At 31.2% G+C, this 19,781-nt stretch overlaps 1 protein-coding gene across 1 annotated transcript in view; it reads left to right on the top strand.

Moving 5' to 3' along the window:
* The first annotated feature begins 11,845 nt into the window (after positions 1-11,845).
* LOC114328695 (uncharacterized) overlaps positions 11,846-19,781 on the top strand; it is a 100,969-nt gene continuing 93,033 nt past the window's right edge. The window contains 2 exon segments of the mRNA XM_050656105.1: positions 11,846-12,118; positions 17,936-18,319. Of these exon segments, the coding sequence (XP_050512062.1) occupies positions 11,917-12,118; positions 17,936-18,319 (586 nt within the window). The 5' untranslated portion in view covers positions 11,846-11,916.

Raw genomic sequence — 19,781 nt, 5'->3', positions numbered from 1 at the left:
AGGTACACTGCCTTAAAGGGTGGAATCCTACCGGCCAATCAGTCTACTACCGGTGCTCTAAAAAGTCTTCAAAAAACTTTTACTAACCAGACTATCACCTCTCCTATAAAACAAGGGAATAATTCCAACTCACCAATTTGGATTCAGGCAGAAACATTCTACCACTCAACAATTACATCTAATGGTAAACAGAATCCATAAAGACTTCGAGGTGTCCAGATATTGCTCCGCCCTGTTTATAGAGATAGCACAAGCGTTTGACAAGGTATGGCACCAGGGGTTGCTCTATAAGCTAAGAACTTCTTTACGTCTAAACTATTACATACTTCTAAAGTCATACCTTACAAGTACAACCTAATTCTGTATTTTAAAGGTATTTTAGAACAGTAAAGATGATTTACAAGGTTTTTGTTTACTTTTTACAAAACTAACATTTTTGCACTTAGCCCAATTTTTACTTATGTGGAACACTTCTGTAATGCTCTTACATCTTTTCTCAAAACTTTTACACAATATGTAACTCCATATATAGCATAATCAAATTACGAATATTTTACATTCTTCTCAGAATATAGCAATTCTTTATTCAGTTTTCAATCTGTTACTTAGCCCGTTCCAAAACTTACAGTTTAAAATTTTTACTAAAAAACAGTAACAATAATATTAATGATATCAATATATAACATATTATGTTTTATACATAAAACTTATTAGGCTAGCAATTACAATCTAATTTGCATTTTAAAGGCATTTGAAAAAAAAGATTTACAAGATTTTTTAAAATTTTTCCAATACTAACATTTTGTCACTTAGCCCAGTTTTTGCTTATATGGAACAGTTATTGCTTTTACGTCTTTTCTCAAAACTTATACAATATGTAAGTCCATATATAGCAAAATCAAATTACGAATGTTTCACATTCTTCACAGAATATTGCAATTCTTTATTCAGTTTTCAATCTGCTAAAGTGAAAGAAAGTTGCATCTACAACAAATTGCCTGTAAGCACACCTCATGCGTTTCTCTGTAATTTATTTGATTTATAAGCCAGCCTCACGCCAAAATGTAATATCGAAACTTTTTTAATAACAACAAACAATGTCCAATGAGGAAAGCAGTTTTTATGAGTTGTACAATTTTGTATTTTAGTTAGGAGCAGTTATAATGAAAAATACGAGACGAAAGCAAATAACTATAATACGAAATTAAATGGCGTTTTATAGTTTTGACGCTTTAATGAGTTTTAGTTAAATTCTATTATTGTATCAAATCGCTGGTCCGGAATAAGAAAGACGTAACTGCAAAAAGCCAAATTTCTCAGGAAAGCAAAAAAAGATTTTTAAATACTTAAAATAGGGATTAGACGAGGAGTAATCGTCCAAGTCCAAGAGCATCGGTATGGTATTTATTCTTACAATGATGGCTTTTGTTTTTATCCCTATTGGTTCGAATTTCATTATCTTTAATCTCCCATTTTCAACCCTATCTACAGTTGCGTCATTCTTCACCTTAAAATTCTTCTGTACAAAAAACGATTTTTAAATATTTAGTATGCCGTTTATTTTTACAACGATGACTTTTATTTTCATCCTTATTGGTCCGAATTTCATTATCTTAATTTAATCCCCCCATTGTCAACCCTATTTACAGTTGCGTCATTATTAATTTGAAACAAGGTTTATAATGACGCGCATTTCAATAACGACGCAACTACCATGTATAAACCAAGAAGGATATGTTTTTAGGTGGATGTGAGAGGTGGCATTCGGATTTTTGCGGATAAAGTTAGGTGATAACTTCGTTAATAATAATTGACTTTGCTCCTTCTTAAATATGCCCGGAACATTAATAAAAAAGATAAAATATTTAAAAATTTCAAAAAATTTCGTTTTTTTTTTCTATTTTCTTTGCTTATAGCTTTAAAACGATTCATTTTGGAACAAAGTCGTATAGGAATAAAACAAAGATAATTAAATTTTCTATGAGATACTATTGGTTAAAAATGTCTTAATTTAACACCCTTGCTGCAAAACAGCAATAAATATAAAATAAGGGGGCAAAACAAGCCTGTACATATTCAATGTTTTTACATCACTTAGGTTGCACTTGGAACCTTCCTAATTCGCTTAGAAAATTTTTGTAATGTACTAAAACCGTCCACCAAATTTCACTAAAATTGACTTACTAGATTTTGCATAATAATTTTGCAACCAAAACTTTTTTTAAAAAATTAAAATTTTTTAAAGTCTTGCAGAACAAAAACTAGAAGATACAAAGATTTGTCAATTTGTATATAAAGAAGCACTCTACCTATGTATCTAATGCACTTTATAGAATTGAAATCGGATTATTTAAGCAGCCTCAGCAATGTTTTAAAGTTATAAACAATTTTTTGTCTTATAAACAAATTAGTACTGTGTCCAGGAGGGGGTGCTACGGGCTCTTTTGTTTAGATGGACTTACCCAAGTTTTTATGTATTTTGACCCGTCGAACACGAATTTTTTGGGTAACAGTTGATCCGGATGTCGATAAGATTGTTATAAACAAAGGACTTGAGGAATTACATAACATCGATTTCACGCAAAATAAAACATTTTTTGTATTTCTTGGATAATTCTAAGCAAAAATTATTCTTACAAGTTTTTTCGTAGGATGCATAGTTTTCGAGGTAAACCCGGTGGAACATTCAAAAAATCGAAAAATTGCAATTTTTGAACGAGAATAAGTTTTGATTAAAAAAATAAAATAGCAATTCTGCTGAAGCATTTGAAAGTTTAAGTCAAATTATACCGGTTTTAATTATTTGCATTGCTAAAAATTAATTTTTTTATTATTAAACAAAGCTATTTGTTTATAAGTCAAAAAATTGTTTATAATTTTAAAACATTGCTGAGGCCCCTTAAATAATCCGATTCTAATTCTGTAAAGTGTATTAGATAGATAGAGCACCTCTTTATAAAATATGTAAAAAATTAGCCAACTTCTAAATGGTCTACTTTTGGTTCAGAAAAATTTTAAAAAATTTGAAATTTTTTAAAAACATTTAAATTGCAAATTTATTATGCAAAATCTATTAGGTCGATTTTAATGAAATTTGGTAGACCATTTAACTAAGTTATAAGAATTTTCTAAGCGAATTACTAAGGTTCTAAGTGCCACCAAAGTGGTTAAGAAACATTGAATAACAACAGGCGTATTTTGCCCCCTTATTTTGTATTTATTGCTATATTGCAGAAAAGGTAATACCTTAAGACATTTTTGACCAGTCGTACCTATATCGTACAAAATTTAATTATCTTTATTTTATTTTTCTACGACTTTGTTCCAAAACGAACCGTTTTAAAGTTATAAGCAAAGAAAGCAGAAAAAATCGATGTTTTTCAAAATTTTTAAATATTGAAACGAAAAAGCGATTGACTACCCCAGCTAATTGAAACAATATTCGAAAATATTACCTCAACTAACCAAGATAGCCATCGTTACACCCTTAGCTTAGCTCAGTCACTCAGGTGTGTGTTCGTCTTGTCCTAACCTTAGAATGAACTCTGAAAATTGGAATGGAAGCAAACAAAACATAGTTTTTAACTAATCATGTTTATTGTTCATAAAGATATAATAAATAAAATGACTTAGTAAATTGCATTAACAAATGTATTTAAATTCTTGCCAAAAACTAACAATTCTGGATTATACTTATGGCTTTTGGTAGCTGATGGTATCTTCTTGATGTCGTATGGTACTGCTGTTGTAGACTTCTCGTAGGCCTGGGCGGATCTTCGGCGCAAGGCCCCTGCAAGTAGAGGTGGTGGTTGTGCAGTCTGGATGTCATTGTCTTTGCCTTCAAGTGTGCATCACCGGTGATGTGAGGCTTAGGTTCCCGAAGAGGGAAAGGTTGATCTCTTTCCAAAAAACTATAAAACAGAGACACATATCAATCATCAAGAAGAAAAACCAAAATATACCTTTGCCAAATAGTATTCAGAAATAGTAATTGGCAAGGGTAAATTACATAGAATTTAGATGAGAATAGTTAAAATTCTGATTACTAAACGTGCATATTAATAGATGAAAAGAAATATAGAAACCAAACACATGGTTGAACATTTGAAGGTTAGATAAAAAAAACATTAGGAAAACTGTTAGACGGAGAAATATAATTACTGTAAGAAATTATTAAAAAAAACTATGTGTAACTCACCCCAAGAGGAAGATGATTTGTTGAAATAGAAATGATTTATTTTTCGAATTACATGCCTTTTTAAGGATTAATTTTTCCCTTCCAGTTTGTGTCTTCTGGTAGGGATGAAGTATGAAGTGACACTTTCATGACAGTGCGACATAGGTGGCGGGCATGTTCCGAATTGAAAATACAGATATTTGGAGAGTATGAATATACGAGGTATGTTCAGTATGATGATTTAAATGAAAGAGATATATTAAATAGAAGATAATAAAAGAGGGTAATAAAAGAGAGCGCCAACCGATTTTTAAAGGGGAAAATGGGTAAACCAATTAGAAGAAGATAATTATTAATGAAATATTAAAGGAAATAAGGTAAAATAATTATTTAAAAATAAAATATCAAAGATGTGACGTTTGTAACGTTACAATATTTTAATTTTTTTATCAATGTTCCAAGCATATTTGAGAAGGAGCATAAGTCAATTATTATTACTGAAGGTGTCACCTAACTTTATCTACAAAAATCCGAATGCCGCCTCTCACATCCAAAAATACAGGTTTTTTAAAGATTAGTCCTGGTCTAGTAGTGGCTCAGCACATAGTTACAGTTCTGTCGCTTTTGTATCAACTGTATATACAGTATTTTAGAAGTTAGTTACGCAATAAACAGGAATTGACAAAATTTTCAGTTACGTCATTCTTGTTCCGGACCGGCGAAATATACTATTTTGGTGTGACTGCTTCTATAGGTACTACATTCACAATCAAGATGCACCAGAAATAAACAAACCAAGACACTTAGAATATTACCAGGAACACTCCCGAATCATGATTTACAATGTATAGGTATACATTGTAAATGTGAAATAATGATTAACAAAGTTTATAAATTATAAATCATGATTCGAGAGTGCTCCTAGTAACATTGCATGAGAGTGTTTTGGTTTGTTTATTTCTAGTGCATCTTGATTGTGATTTTAGTATAGTAACACTTTAAAAAAGTTGTAATGGTTTTTCTCCAAAAAGTGCATGATTTTTTGGTTATTTCACGTTGAAATACATAATTCACTTTGAAATTTGACGGATATGAACCTATTTTTCATTACCTAGAACTTTGTTTCTACTGGGTCTAGAGATGTCATGCATACATAATTTTTTTAATCTTTGAGTTATTTGTCAATAACCGCCTAAAAACGTGTTTTTTTTTTTGTTGAAAAATGTTGAAAACATGCTATAGAACAAAAGGTGCTTAGAATTAGACGTTTTATCCATTTCCGAACTTATTTTGAACATATATTTTTTCACCCCTTATAAGGGGCGAAACTCACCCCCAGGACAAAATCACACAGAGGCCCAATATCATTTTTATTCTTTAACATGTTATCTATGTGTTCGCCAAATTTCATGTCAATCCAAGCGGTGTTTTAAAATTTAAAACAAAAACCGTGATTCAATGTATTATAAGTTGCTAGCCGTTGCTAAGGGCAACCGACACAATAAATCACATTCGTAAGGAAAAATAAATCTCCATTAACCTTTAAAAATCATTTTTAATATTTGAATGTAATTTTCGGTTAAAATAATTTTTATTTGAAGATAATATAAGTCTTTATCTTTAGTCAATGACTGTGAAATAATTTCTTAATTGTTCTTAATTGTTATAAATAAAGTCACTACGATTTAAGAAAACAAAAACAACTATCTCGGCTTCAGTTGGTCATAGAAAATTTTTATTTGGTTTTGAATCTTTATTTTGTCATCAGCAACAATAACCTGCAAGTTAGAAACTCATAGGATGCACAGGGGCGGCTTCAGTTCTAAATCTTTATAACGAAATTTGCCCCCTTATTTTCAAACCCGTTTGCGTATAACAAAAATGTTATACGCATTAATTTACATCAGAATATGAAAATATAAGTCTTTACAAGGAGAGTGGATCTTGGATTAAATATGTACGATTTTTTTTCAAAAAGTTGTAGCCTTGGACATTTAACCTCTTGGGATAAACAAGTTATAATATCTAAGCAACAAGTTGACCAATCGGGCACTACAATTTTTTTTTATGTTTAGTGTTGAAAGATCTTTATTTTAAAGCCTTAAAAAATACGTAAAAGTTATTTTTACAATAAATAAGGCAATTGCAAAAAACGGCCATTTTGGATATTTCGCAGGCTGTTTTGCAATAACGTATTAAGGAAATTAAACTTGCCATAGCTTAAATTGTAGGTTTTTTAACTTATTACAATTTTTTGTTTAAAAGTTGTTCTCTAAATTCTCCTAAGCTGCAAAATTAAAAATCTTTAAAAATTGCAAATTTAACAAATGAAAATCGTCATAAATAAAAAACCGCACAAAATTTTTGGTTACATTTTAGTATAAGTTATTCCTGGCATCGTCCTTTACAACACCTGATAGATTTCAAAAATTCCTGAATTATATCCTGAAATCGACCTATTTTTCACCCACAGCTTGGACTATAGGTACAGTGCACCCTTGAGGGCCTGTTATCACCGGCCATGTATACAGTAGAAGACCACAACTGTATGAATGAGAAAAAAAACAAACCCGACGAAGACAAAACACAGAGTGCTGGACGCAGCAGGAATGAAAATATTCTAAAAAAATACACTAAAAGACCTAATAAGGAGAGGCAAGGTTAGAATAAAATGTAGGTAATGTACAGGATATAAACAAGAGGACACTAAATAGAAAAAATAATAAACTAAATACATTAGTATTTAGTATCTACGTTATACAGTAGAATAGAGGGCAGAAGATTCATTAAAATAGCAAGGGTCAAATGTGGGCCAAGTAGTAGAAGAAGTATTGGCCGACCTCGCAAAAGATAGAGTGACCATCTTCTAATAGAGGTAACCGGAAACAACCCGCTACTGAAGAATCAAAATAGCTTGTATCAAAGCAGAAGAAGAATAATAATAAGAAGAAGAAGAAGAAGAAGAAGAAGAAGAAGAAGAAGAAGAAGAATAAGGAGAAGGAGAAGAAGAAGAGGAAGAAGAAGAAGACGAAGATAACTCTTATGGACTGTTTTTTCGTCCAGCAAAACATGTAATTTGTTTATAATGAATGTACGTACACAAAAACAGCTCTTCTAATTTAGATTAACAAATAAAAATATCTTCTTCAAGAAGCCAAATGATTTGTTTAATTTTGTTTTGAACTGAATGTGCATCACTTATATAGAAAACCAGTTAACGTCAATCATAACATAGATACAAGTCAATTATAAATTTTGGTTACGGTTCAGCATGTGGCGTGCCATTCTAGACAGTTCTTTATTAATCTTATAATTGATGGAATTCTTCCTGTCAAACACATCATTTGTTTAATATCAATAGGTAGTATAGTAGGTACCTATTAAGCTATCACAAATGTGTTACAGTAACACAAATATTTGTACATGCTGGCATATTGATTAGTTTGCACATAATTTATATTCTGTTTTAACTATAAAATTGCTCTAAAAATTAGCCTAAAATTAAAGGAAATGTACCGGGTGTCCCAATAAGAATGGCTCTCGGCCATATCTCAGGAACCGTTTATAGTAGAGCTTTGAAATAAAAAATTTTATAACAAAAGTTGCCTCAGGAAAAGCCTGGAAATTATTTTCATAATTGTGGGACCACCGCTAGAGGGCGTAATTGAATATCAAAAATTAAAAAATCTAAATTTTACAAAATTTTCCTAATGAAGGGGCACTGGAAATCCGATTATTGTATTCTTCATCAAATTCTGCGCATATTTGATTTAACAAGTTTAACTCTACCTTTGCAAATAAGAGGTGGGGGTGAGTGGGAACCTTGTTATGAAAAACTGGCTGTGAGTCCGGTTCTGCTTAATCAAATTTTGTAAACTTGGTCTTGTTGAAGACAGATCTTTTTCGTCAATGTAAAAGTTATGATTTCGAACCAACTTACTGAGTAATATGCTAGCTAGAAGGCGTTATTTAATTTTTTTCAGAAATCTAGTGTACCTTGGAAAATATTAAATACAAACATGCATTTTTAATACCATATTACAAAATTAGACAAAATTAGCAACATAATAGTGAAAACCGCATGTTAATACCTTTTTTCTATCTCGAGATATCTTACAAAACGTGTAAATTTAAAAACATAACTGTTACTGTCACCGGTAAACGAAATAATTCATTAAAAGTAGTGTGCTATGGAAACAACAAAGAAACATTTTCCAGCTGTCAACGTATATTAGGTCTTTTCAACGCTTCTCATTTGTTTCGAGCCTCGTTCATATCTCGTATATTAATATTATACACGGATTATACGGCATATGACAGAGGCTCGAAACAAATGAGAAGCGTTGAAAAGCCCTATTACAAAGAAATAAAAACAACTATTTAGTGATGACATAAACGTTCAAATTTTTGCCCATCATTTTCGTTGCAAACATTTACTCTTTCAAGAGTAGATTGAACAGCAGTCTCAATTTCTGCTCTCGATATGCTTTGAATGGCGTTTAGTATTCTTTGGATAATGTATTCTAGAGTAGTGTATGATGGGCAACAATTTGAATATTTAGGTCGTCACTAAGTAGTTCTTTTTGTTCTGTGTTATATTTAATTTTAATAGTATTGTTTCTCTTTATATTGTTGTTTTAATTAATTATATTTTTATACGTTGACATCTGGAAAATGTTATTTTGTTTTTTTCCACAGCACACTACTTTTCATTAACTTAGTTTACCGGTGATAGTAACAGTTATGTATAAAATTTACACGTTTCTCGAGATATCTTGAGATAGACAAAAGGTATCGACATGCGGTTTTCGCTATTCTATTGCTAATTTAATCTAATTTTATAAAGTATGATTAAAAATGCATACTTGTATTTAATATTTTCCAAAGAAAACTAGATTTCTGAAAAAAATTAAATAACGCCTCCCAGCTGGCTTATTACTTATTAGGATGGTTCAAAATTATCACGCTTACATTGAAGAAAAAGATCTGTCTTCAACAAGACCCAGTTTTCAAAATTTGATTTAGCAGAACCGGACTTACAGCCATTTTTTCATAACAAGGTTTCCACTCACCCCCACCTCTTATTTGCAAAGGTAGAGTTAAACTTGTTAAATCAAATATGCGCAGAATTTGATGAAGAATACAATAATCGGATTTCCAGTGCCCCTTCATTAGAAAAATTTTGTAAAATTTAGATTTTTTTATTTTTGATATTCAATTACGCCCTCTAGCGGTGGACCCACAATTATGAAAATAATTTCCAGGCTCTTCCTGAGGCAACTTTTGTTATAAAATGTTTTATTTCAAAGCTCTACTATAAACCGTTCCTGAGATATGGCCGAGAGCCATTCTTATTGGGACACCCGGTACAGTAATAATACACAGTCCGCTTAGTCCATTGAAATGTTACATTTACGGTTGCATTTCTCAGGAGTCATTTTTATTTTTTTATTGTGTAGGAGGGTTCAGTAAAAACTTAAGTTCAAGTGCTTCTGCGCTTGTGAGAAATATGTCTTTTTTCTCACTTGTTGCTCAACAGCTCAAAATATTCCCCATGCCATGTCAAATATTTAAAATGGTCACTGTCTTGTCACCATATTCTATTCGACTCGTGCGTTGTATGATAAAGATAGCGAATGTTCGATTTGGAAAATATCACCACGGTGTCCATTTTTTTCGAATCCTGAAAAAAACTAATAAATATTTTTAAAAGATTTAAACGCTGAATGAAAGACTAAATTATTATCGAGGGCCGAAAGTGTCTTAGAATAAATAAAAAGTTTCTTTTGAATGAGATATTTGAAATTTAAAATCACACTACATTTTCTCTTAGTTTTCACCCCTGTTACTTATTAAAATAGACATTATAGAAGTTTTCAGGGACTTTCTACCCTCGGTAAGAACGTAATCTTTCATTCTGCGTTTAAATTTTTCAAAAATAGTTATTAGTTTTCTCAGGATTCTAAAAAAATGAAATCCCATTTAAATAGCATTGGAGCCGAAACTATGTACCGATCCCCTTAAAATGTCAAATTAGTGTTTCTTCATTATTAAGCTCTATTATAACTTTTCAGTAATTAATTAATTTTAATTGAAATTGTTCGTCACAGCTTAATGACATTACATTGGATAATATCAGCTCTGTCATATTAGTCCAGGGTAATAAAGTTTTTTCCATGACACTTGAACAGCCAGGGTACTGAAGCGTTTTTTCGACAGGTAATACCTATAAGAGCAAATTGTAGACATTTCCTGCGTAGGACCTGGTGGCCATTCTTATTTATAAACAATTAGGTGTCAAAAAATGGCATTTTTCACTTTTTTTTTTCAAATCAATGGAAAATAGGGAAACTTATGGTATTTTAGTACAATTATCTTCGAGTTTATGGAAAATGCTTTTAAAATGACGTATTACAAAGTTTGACATACTCATTTATTGTTAATATAATTGCCAAAAAGGGCGGAATTGCAAAAAAAAATTATTTTCGCAATAACTGTTGTAAAAATTAGTGTACAGCTTTAAAATTTTTGCCAAATAAGGGTTCTTTGGTGCTTAATATGTGATAAAAATTTCAAAGCGATTCGTTCAATTGTTTAAATTTTATTCAAATAACATAAGTCAGAAGAAAATGACGTTAGAACCATTCAACAGGTGTACAATTAAAGAACATGAGCTATATTTTCAACTTGGTTAAAAAAAAGTGAATAAAAAATGCATTTATTAGTAATAAATAATTATGCAAAAGTATAATAAATCTTTCCTCATAAACTTTTTATTTTGTTATATAAGAAATTGTACATATTTATTACAATTTTTTATTAATTATGATATAGATAACATTACTTGGTAGTTGTGCACTTAAAACAGGGTAAAAGAGATAATTTTTTTGGAAAAAGTTATTCAAAAAGTTTATAAAGAAAAATTGACGATACTTTTGCATAATTATTTATTACTAATAAATGCATTTTTTATTCACTTTTTTAAACCATGTTGAAAATGTAGCTCATGCTCTTTTACTTGTCACCTATGGAATGGTTCTAAGGTCATTTTTTTCTGACTTATGTTATTGCAAAAAAAATGCTCTCTGGGATAAATAAATTGAATAAAATTTAAACAATTAAATGAATCGCTTTGAAATGTTTATCACATATTAAGCACCAAAGAACCCTCATTTGACAAAAATTTCTAAGCTGTACAGTAATTTTTACAACAGTAATTGAGAAAATATTTTTTTTTTGCAATTCCGACCTTTTTTCGCAATTATATTTCGCAATTAACAATAAATGAGTATATCAAACTTTGTAATACGTCATTTTAAAGCTTCTTCTATAATCTCGAAGATATTTGTACTAAAAAAATCATAAGTTTCACTGTTTTCCGTTGATTTGAAAAAAAAAGGGGGAAATGCCATTTTTTGACAGTTAATTGTTTATAAATAAAAATGGCCGCCAGATCCTACGCAGGAAATAGTTTAAGTTTGTTCCTATAGGTATTACCTGTCGAAAAAACGCTTCAGTACCCTGGCTGCTGAAGTGTCAGGAACAGGGTATATTTTTGTCTTATTACCCTGGCCTATAAAGAATTTCATAATCTTTAAACGGAGTATAAATTAAAATACGTGTATAGTAAAACCAGTAAACCAATAAACATTTTTTATTCCAGCGCATCATATTTCTTCGAAAATCGATTAAAAATGGACCCGATCAACAAGTAATCGGAACTAAATAATGCCGTACAGATGACTCCAAACCTACCGAAGGAGGTCATGTGTAACATGGACAACGCCATGATACCACGACCACCGGCACTTCCACCTGGGCCTTTGGTACCGACTTTTGGACTCCATCCTCCACCACCAAAGGTTCCGCCGAAGAATAAAAGCGAGACCGTAGGAAACGGACATGGCAGCATCCACAGTAAAACTAGTCAGGCGTCAGAAGGTAGAAATATTTGTTTAATTAATTATATCGTTAAAGTTTGTTAGTTGTTAAAGAAACTATTGTATCGTAAATCAGTGCAGTTGCTTAATGCCAACTATAACTGATTTATTATTTCCAGTCAGACTATATTTATCCTTTAGTCAATTATTTAAATATAAATAAAAACTTGTTTGATGTTACAATCTCGTAAAAGAGCGAGGTTTAGCTATAATAAAATTGTAAGAAAAATTTTAATAGAACTTCCAATAATTATAATACCTATAGTCCAAGTAATGAAGCTTAAACTACAACAAAACCTCGCAATTTTTACAGAATGAATCGATTTGCTTGAAAATTTGAGAATAAGTAGTGGATAGTCCAAGGATCAAAATCTATATGATGCCGAAAGGCGCTTTTACCATGGGAGTAGTTGCCATCCCATCTCGGGGGTGGACATTTTTTATTAAATTTTGACCGCAAAAGTTGGTAAATACATTCATTCATAGCAAAAAACGTTCTATACATTTTTTTGATAAAATTAATAATTTTCGATTTATACGCTATTGAAAGTGTTAGTTTTATATCGAAAAAATCAATGTTGTTAATAAGTTTTCGCCTAATAACTCCAAATTTTTCGTTTTATCAAAACAACTTTACTTAACAAAAATGTACATTTTGAAAAAATAAACAAAACCGTTTCTTTTTTTTTAAGACCAATAGTAATTGAGCTATACATTATTAAATGTTAGCTCTTCTTCGTCAAATGCTAAATACTGTAGTTTCAAAGTCAAAAGACGGGAAAGATATGCATTTTTCGAGGATAACTTGTTCAAACTAGTTTAAAGTATTTTAAAATATATATATCTCCAGAAATAAAAACAAAGTCACTAGCTCAAAAATTAAGTGGCGTATATTGAAAAGAATATTAGTCCCTACTTTTTTCAGCGAAAAAGTGATCCGAAGCAACCTCCTAATCGACACCCTAATTAAAATTAGTCATTAACTTTATTTGGTCTTCTTTATTTGTATATTATTAATAGGTTCTAGTGGTTTGACCAGCTTAGAATGATTAGTTTAAAAAAAATGGAGTTAGAAACGAATAACGAATTTTTGTAGATTGGAAAAAATGGCCTTTTCTTCAGAATAGAAAGATTAGCATCAGAGATACGAAAAAATATTTCAAAATGAAATTGTAGCTTATTTAATTCCCAAGAAATTGGTTTGCAAAAATTATTACTACATCGAAAATTTAGTGAGCTATTGATAATTAAAACTTGTAATAACATGCAAAAACGACCTTTACCAACCCTTTCATAGTCACCTCTTTTTGCGACTCAGAATTTTAAAAAGATTTAATATTAATAGGCTTATAGACCTTATAAAAATCTACAAAAACGCTTTTTACCAAACTTTCTAAGATAAAAATAGAAAAGTTACGGTTAAAAAATCAATATATTTTTTTGAAAAAAAAACAGGAGAAATCCAATTGGAAGCATAATAATGTAAGTTAGCGGTGTTCTTAGTTATTGGCCTTATTCATTCTTCTTTACTTATGTATTATCAATAGATTCTAGAAGTTTGACTGGCTTAGGTAGATTAGTTTTAAAAAAACTGGAGTTAAAAGCGAATAACGAATTTTTGTAGTTTGATAAAAATGTCGATTTCTTCAGAATAGAAAGATTAGCATCAGAGATCCGAAAAAATGTTTAAATATGAAATTGTAGGTTATTTAATTCCCAAGAAATTGGTTTGAAAAATTTTTTTCTACCGCAAAACTTAAGTGAATAGTAAATTAGTATATTATTGAAAAACATATTTTTTCGATATAAAACTAACACTTTCGATAGCGAATAAATTGAAAACTATTCATTTTATCAAAAAAATGTATAGAACAGTTTTTGCTTATAATGAACGATTTTATCAACTTTTGCGGTCAAAATATAATAAAAAATTTCCACCCCCGGGATGGGGTGGCAACCACCCCCATGGTAAAAGCGCCTTTCGGCATCATATTATAGATTTTAATCCTTGGACTATCCACTACTTATTCTCAAATTTTCAAGCAAATCGATCCACTCTGTAAAAATTGCGAGGTGAAAAGCTTCGGTTATTGGACTACCAGTACTTTTACAATTATTGAGAAGTGAATTTTAATAAAATTTTTGAGATTAGATAAGGATACTTTCTAATGGTTAATTTTGCATGATTTAGGTTTATTCAACTTTTATTTGCCAGTTGATCTAGTTTTTCATTGCTCCCGAATCTAGTATATCGTAGCATTTATAGTTTGTTCTTTTTTTGTTGCTTGTAGAATGATTTGTTATGTATATTTGCTTTCAATCCAGTAAGGCATTCAGTGAATATGTAATGAATCATCATTTCTTCATTTTACTCGTTTTAAACAGTTAGGTCTTCCTAACTCCTAAAATGGTTGTAGTCTTTCCTGTGAGTATACAACAATTTTTAACTCTATGTATATGTTTTTTATATATCTATTTTATACTCTATATATATATAACTACAAGGATCTTCATTACAGGGTGTAACAAAAATACAGGTCATAAATTAAATCACATATTCTCGGACCAAAAATAGTTCGAATGAGCCTAACTTACCTTAGTACAAATATGCACATTAAAAAAAGTTACAGCCCTTTGAATCTACAAAATGAAAATCGATTTTTTCGAATATATCGAAAAATATTTGGGATTTTTTATTGAAAATAGACATGTGGCATTCTTATGGTAGGTACATCTTAAAGAAAAATTATAGTGAAATTTGTGCACCCCATAAAAATTTTATGGGGATTTTGTTCCCTTAAACCCCCCCCCCCCCAAACTTTTGTGTACGTCTCAATTAAATTATTATTTTGGTACCATTAGTTAAATTTAATATTATTAAAACTTTTGCTTCTTAGTATTTTTTCGATAAGGCAGTTTTTATCGAGTTGAGGCCTATTTTTCAATATGTTTACATGAAAATTTTATGGGGGTTTTGTTATTTTAAACCCCCCAAATGTTTGTGTACGTTCCAATTAAAATATTACTGCGGTACCATTAGTTAAACACAGTGTTTTAAAACTTTTTTGCCTCTTTGTATTTTTTCGAAAAGGCACCTTTTATCGAGATGTGACTTCTTTTTTAATATGTTTCAAAATATCCCTAAAAATGTAAATCATAAATAAATTTTCATATTATTACCAAGTCTCCATAATCGTACTTAACCATATACAAATGGTGGATTTGACAAATATTTGAAATATCTCGATAAAAACGGACTTTCCGAAAAATTACTAAGAGGCAAAAAAGTTTCAAAAATATTGTGTTTAACTAATGGTAATACAATAATAATTTAATTGGAACGTACACAAAAGTTTGGGGGTTTAAAGGAACACAAACCCCCATAAAATTTTTATGGGGTGTCCAAATTTCACTATAATTTTTTCTTAAGATGCTATGGCCATAAGAATGCCACATGTCCATTTTCAATAAAAAATCTCCAATAGTTTTCGATACATTCGAAAAAATCGATTTTCATTTTGTAACTTAAAAGGGCTGTAACTTTTTATGTGCACATTTGTACTAACGTAAGTTAGGTTCAATTGAATTATTTTTGGTCCCAGAATATGTGACTAAATTTATGACCTGTATTTTTGTTACACCCTGTATAATAGCAATCAACAGCATGTGTATTTGGAGTTTTATGCATCGATGACTATGCTGAAGGATTGATGGAAGAAGAAAGGATATATGGTTAAGGATTTAATGCTGTATCAAATAATAATAATAATAATGTAGTTTATTTGTAGCAAATCAATTGTACATAATAAAATAAACTCAGTTTCTCATTGAAGTTGTACGTACAACTTGTGCATGAGAAGTTTTGATTATATTAAACAACACTAATTGATTTTAAAATTTACAAAAAGGAATCAAATATAGCCTTATCAAAGTAGAATACTATCCTACGAAACAGAGATAATAGGAGAATACCAATTTGGTTTCAGACAGGAAAGAACAACAACTACTGATCAAATGTTTATACTAAAATTATTACAAGACAATAGTTATGAACAAAATGCAAGTTTGCATAATATGCTCTTTATTATTTTAAACAGGACTACAACTCCATCTCACGAAACGGACTATACGAAGCAATGAGATAATTAGGAATACCAGAGAAACATACGATTAGTTAAAAGGACGCTAATTAATGCAGTCAATAAATCATGAGAGAAGGAAGTCTTTTAAATCAGTTTAATGTCAAGAGAGAATTAAAACAGGGAGACCCCCTGTCAACAGACATTAAATCTAGTACGTAATAGAAAAAATAAACTAGAGAAGCCAAGATCCAGACAAGCGGCACGATTCTGAACAAAATACAACAGCGCATAGGTTTCGTAGATACATACCTTGGTATTTCTGACACGTTATGACAAGAATATAACTTCGAATAATTTTTATAAAATTTGAAGTAGAAGCTAGAAAAAATACCCTAACTATAAATTAAGAAAACCCCAATATATGCAAATGCAGAAAAAATACATGGATCACTCTAAAAGCGAATGAGAAAAAGTATAAATTTGAGAAGGTAACAGAATTTGAATACCTTAGGCCTTAGAGTAACAGTTACAAATACAGGAGGCGGAGCGAGAGAAATACATAAACGGTAGTTAAAAGGTAGCAAAGCAGCAGAATCATTAAACGCCCTCTTGATGGCAAACAACGTTGTAAGCATGTGAATCTTGGACACTGAATCAGAAAGAAGAAAAAAGTTAGAGATTTGGGAGAGAAATATCTTGAGAAACGTTTTAGTGACATAAAAGAAAGAATGGTACAGAAGAACAAACCAGGAGCTAATGGAGATGAATAAGAGACCCAAAATAACACATAGAGAAAGTCGGAGCATAGAGAGATATATGCTTGGAACAAATTTTACCAATGTTAAAAGAGCGAACGGTACTAAGAGTGTTGCAAGCAGTAGAACAAGGAAAGAAAAGAATAGGAGGACTACGAAGGAAGTAGTTTTACGCCGTCTGGACAAACATAGAATAAATGGGAATAATAAACTGGAAAGAACAAGTAGACGACCGGAAAAAGTGAAAGAAACTACTCAAGAATATCGAAGCCAAGAGCCTCTAAGGCTGGTAGTGCTGTGATATGTACAATGTATATTTTCAAGGAGTGTATTAAAAATTATTTAACCAACAAGTGTATTAATAAGGGCGATAACCAATTGAGATATTTTAACGCGTGAGCGGAGCGAGTGCGTTAATGTTCGAGATTGTTAATCGCCATTTTAATCCACGAGTTCGTTACAAAACTTTTCCGTCGACCGTACTTTTGCGAAATAAAGCTAGAAGAGGTCCATCTTTTGATTTTTCAAATACACAGAATTTTAAACAATAAAGTAAATAATGACATACAATGACAGATAGTACTAACAGCGGCTACTTGATTTTAGATTTTTTAGTGGGAATATAAATAGGTATATGTTTGGTTGCCTACACCGCAGGTCACTGCCAATCACAGAGCGTTTAATTAATTTATGCAAGCAATGTATGTTATGTTGCCTATAATAAAATCGTTCACTAATAGAAAATCATTCATTAATAGGGGTCATTAATCAATGATTTTGAGGGTGTTAAAATTGATCATAAATGAACGGTCGACGAAAAAGAACATTATCATATTATCCAGTATTATATTTAAACTTTTAAGTACACCATTAAAGCAGTCAAAATTCGTTTATGACATACTATATTTAATCTTTCACTATCTGATTTTTTTAATATTAAATATTTTAATAGAATTGTAATATTTTCTACTTTTTACGTAGGTTTCCGTTTGGTGGACGCCAACGGCCAAAACAACGACGAAACCGGAAGCGTCTATTCAATCTACAAACAGAAAATCGACTCCATGTTCGAATCCGACTCGAGTAGCACCAAGAATAGCGTTCAAGCCAAAATAGAGAAAATGTTTCACGACGTGGCGAAGGACAATGGCATTCAAATTGACGACATCGGTGTTCATACCTTCTCAGTGGACTACTTGGGATCAGTTCCATTGAACGAGAAGGTAACGAGCTTAACGGGATTGCAAACCCCATTGAGGAATTTGTATTTCACGTACAAGAAGGTTATGAAGTCGAAGAAGACTTTGACGGGGAGGTTGGAGATTTCGAGTAATGGGTTAAAGGTTCAATATCAAGGAGACAAAGGTAAATTTACATTAAAATTTGCATTAGTATGTTTACGTAAAATTAGAACATGTGTATTGGCTAAGCGGGTATTTTTTAAATCTAACGTTGCAGTGAATAATTTACAATATATTGGGTATTGAAGTATTTAAAATAAAGCTATTAAAAATAAGAGGATATGTTAGTCCATTCACATAGACATCAACAAAATCCATGCAGCGGGTACTAGGATAAAGATGGGAGTAACCGTTGAATTCACGGTTGGAGAATTACTGTTCGAGAGCGATTCATGAATTCTGAACCGCTACACGGTTTGGCTTTAACTCAATACGTCAAAGCCTGGTTGATTCTCGCCAGATTAGTGCTCCGGGTCTACCCAGTTGAGTCTTTCAGATCAGTATCTCTTAAGACTAAACCCTGCTACCTCGTTCGCTTAATTTTATATTACTCTGGCTTGCCACTTCTTTGCCTCCGATGCTGGTAGTGAAAAACAGTTGGGGAGCAGCACCAAAAACAGTGTTCAAGCGTAAATACAGAAAATGTTTCACGACGTAGCGAAGGACAATGGCATTCAAATTGACGACATCGGTATTCATAGCTTCTCAGTGGACTACTTGGGATCAGTTCCATTGAACGAGAAGGTAACGAGCTTAACGGGATTGCAAACTCCAATAAGGAATTTGTATTTTACGTACAAGAAGGTTATGAAGTCGAAAAAGACTCTGACAGGGAGGTTGGAGATTTCGAATAGTGGGTACGGGTTCAATATATAGGAGACAAAGGTAAAATTATGTCAGAATTTGTATTAATAATCATAATAATTATAATAATAAAAATAAATCAGAATTAAAAGGCTACAGCAGCGCGTCATCAAGACGGAAAACGCATTCCAAGATTGCAGCCTTAATTTTGTATATTCTGTCGAGTTATTTGGCAAACATATACGTAATATAGTAAAAAATGGCGGTACAGAGCCTAATTTGGGAAATATGTTAGTATGTGGAAAAATTTGTATAGGCATCAATTTGAAAACATATTAATGGGCAAAAACGCGACTGAAGTAGTGTTAATACAACGTGGAGTGAGGCAAGTGTGTATTTTATCTTCTCTACTTTTAAATATCTACTCCAGATTTATTTTCAAAGAAGCCGTAGATGAGGATGCAGGCCTTAAAATCGACTAAAATCAATGGAATGAATTTCAATAACCTCTTAAACGCAAACGACACGTCACTAATTGCTTCCAGTGAAAAAGAATTGCAAGGACTTATAAACAGGGTGACCGAAACTTGTATAGTAGTAAACATGGATTAAAACTTAATACTTCTAAGAGAGAACTTATGGTTTTTAGCAAAAAGAGTTACAAGCAACGAACAATAAGCAATGAAAAGTAGACCAGAAATAACAAAAACAATAAAAATTCGAGTGTTTTAATCCTAAAAACCTCCGAGTAATCTGTTTGCATCAATTTAGTGCCGAAACTC

This window comes from Diabrotica virgifera, chromosome 7, assembly GCF_917563875.1.
Source record: "Diabrotica virgifera virgifera chromosome 7, PGI_DIABVI_V3a".
Lineage (NCBI taxonomy): Eukaryota > Metazoa > Arthropoda > Insecta > Coleoptera > Chrysomelidae > Diabrotica > Diabrotica virgifera.
The sequence above is the reverse complement of the archived record's forward strand: the minus strand, read 5'-3'. Positions and strand labels throughout refer to the sequence as shown.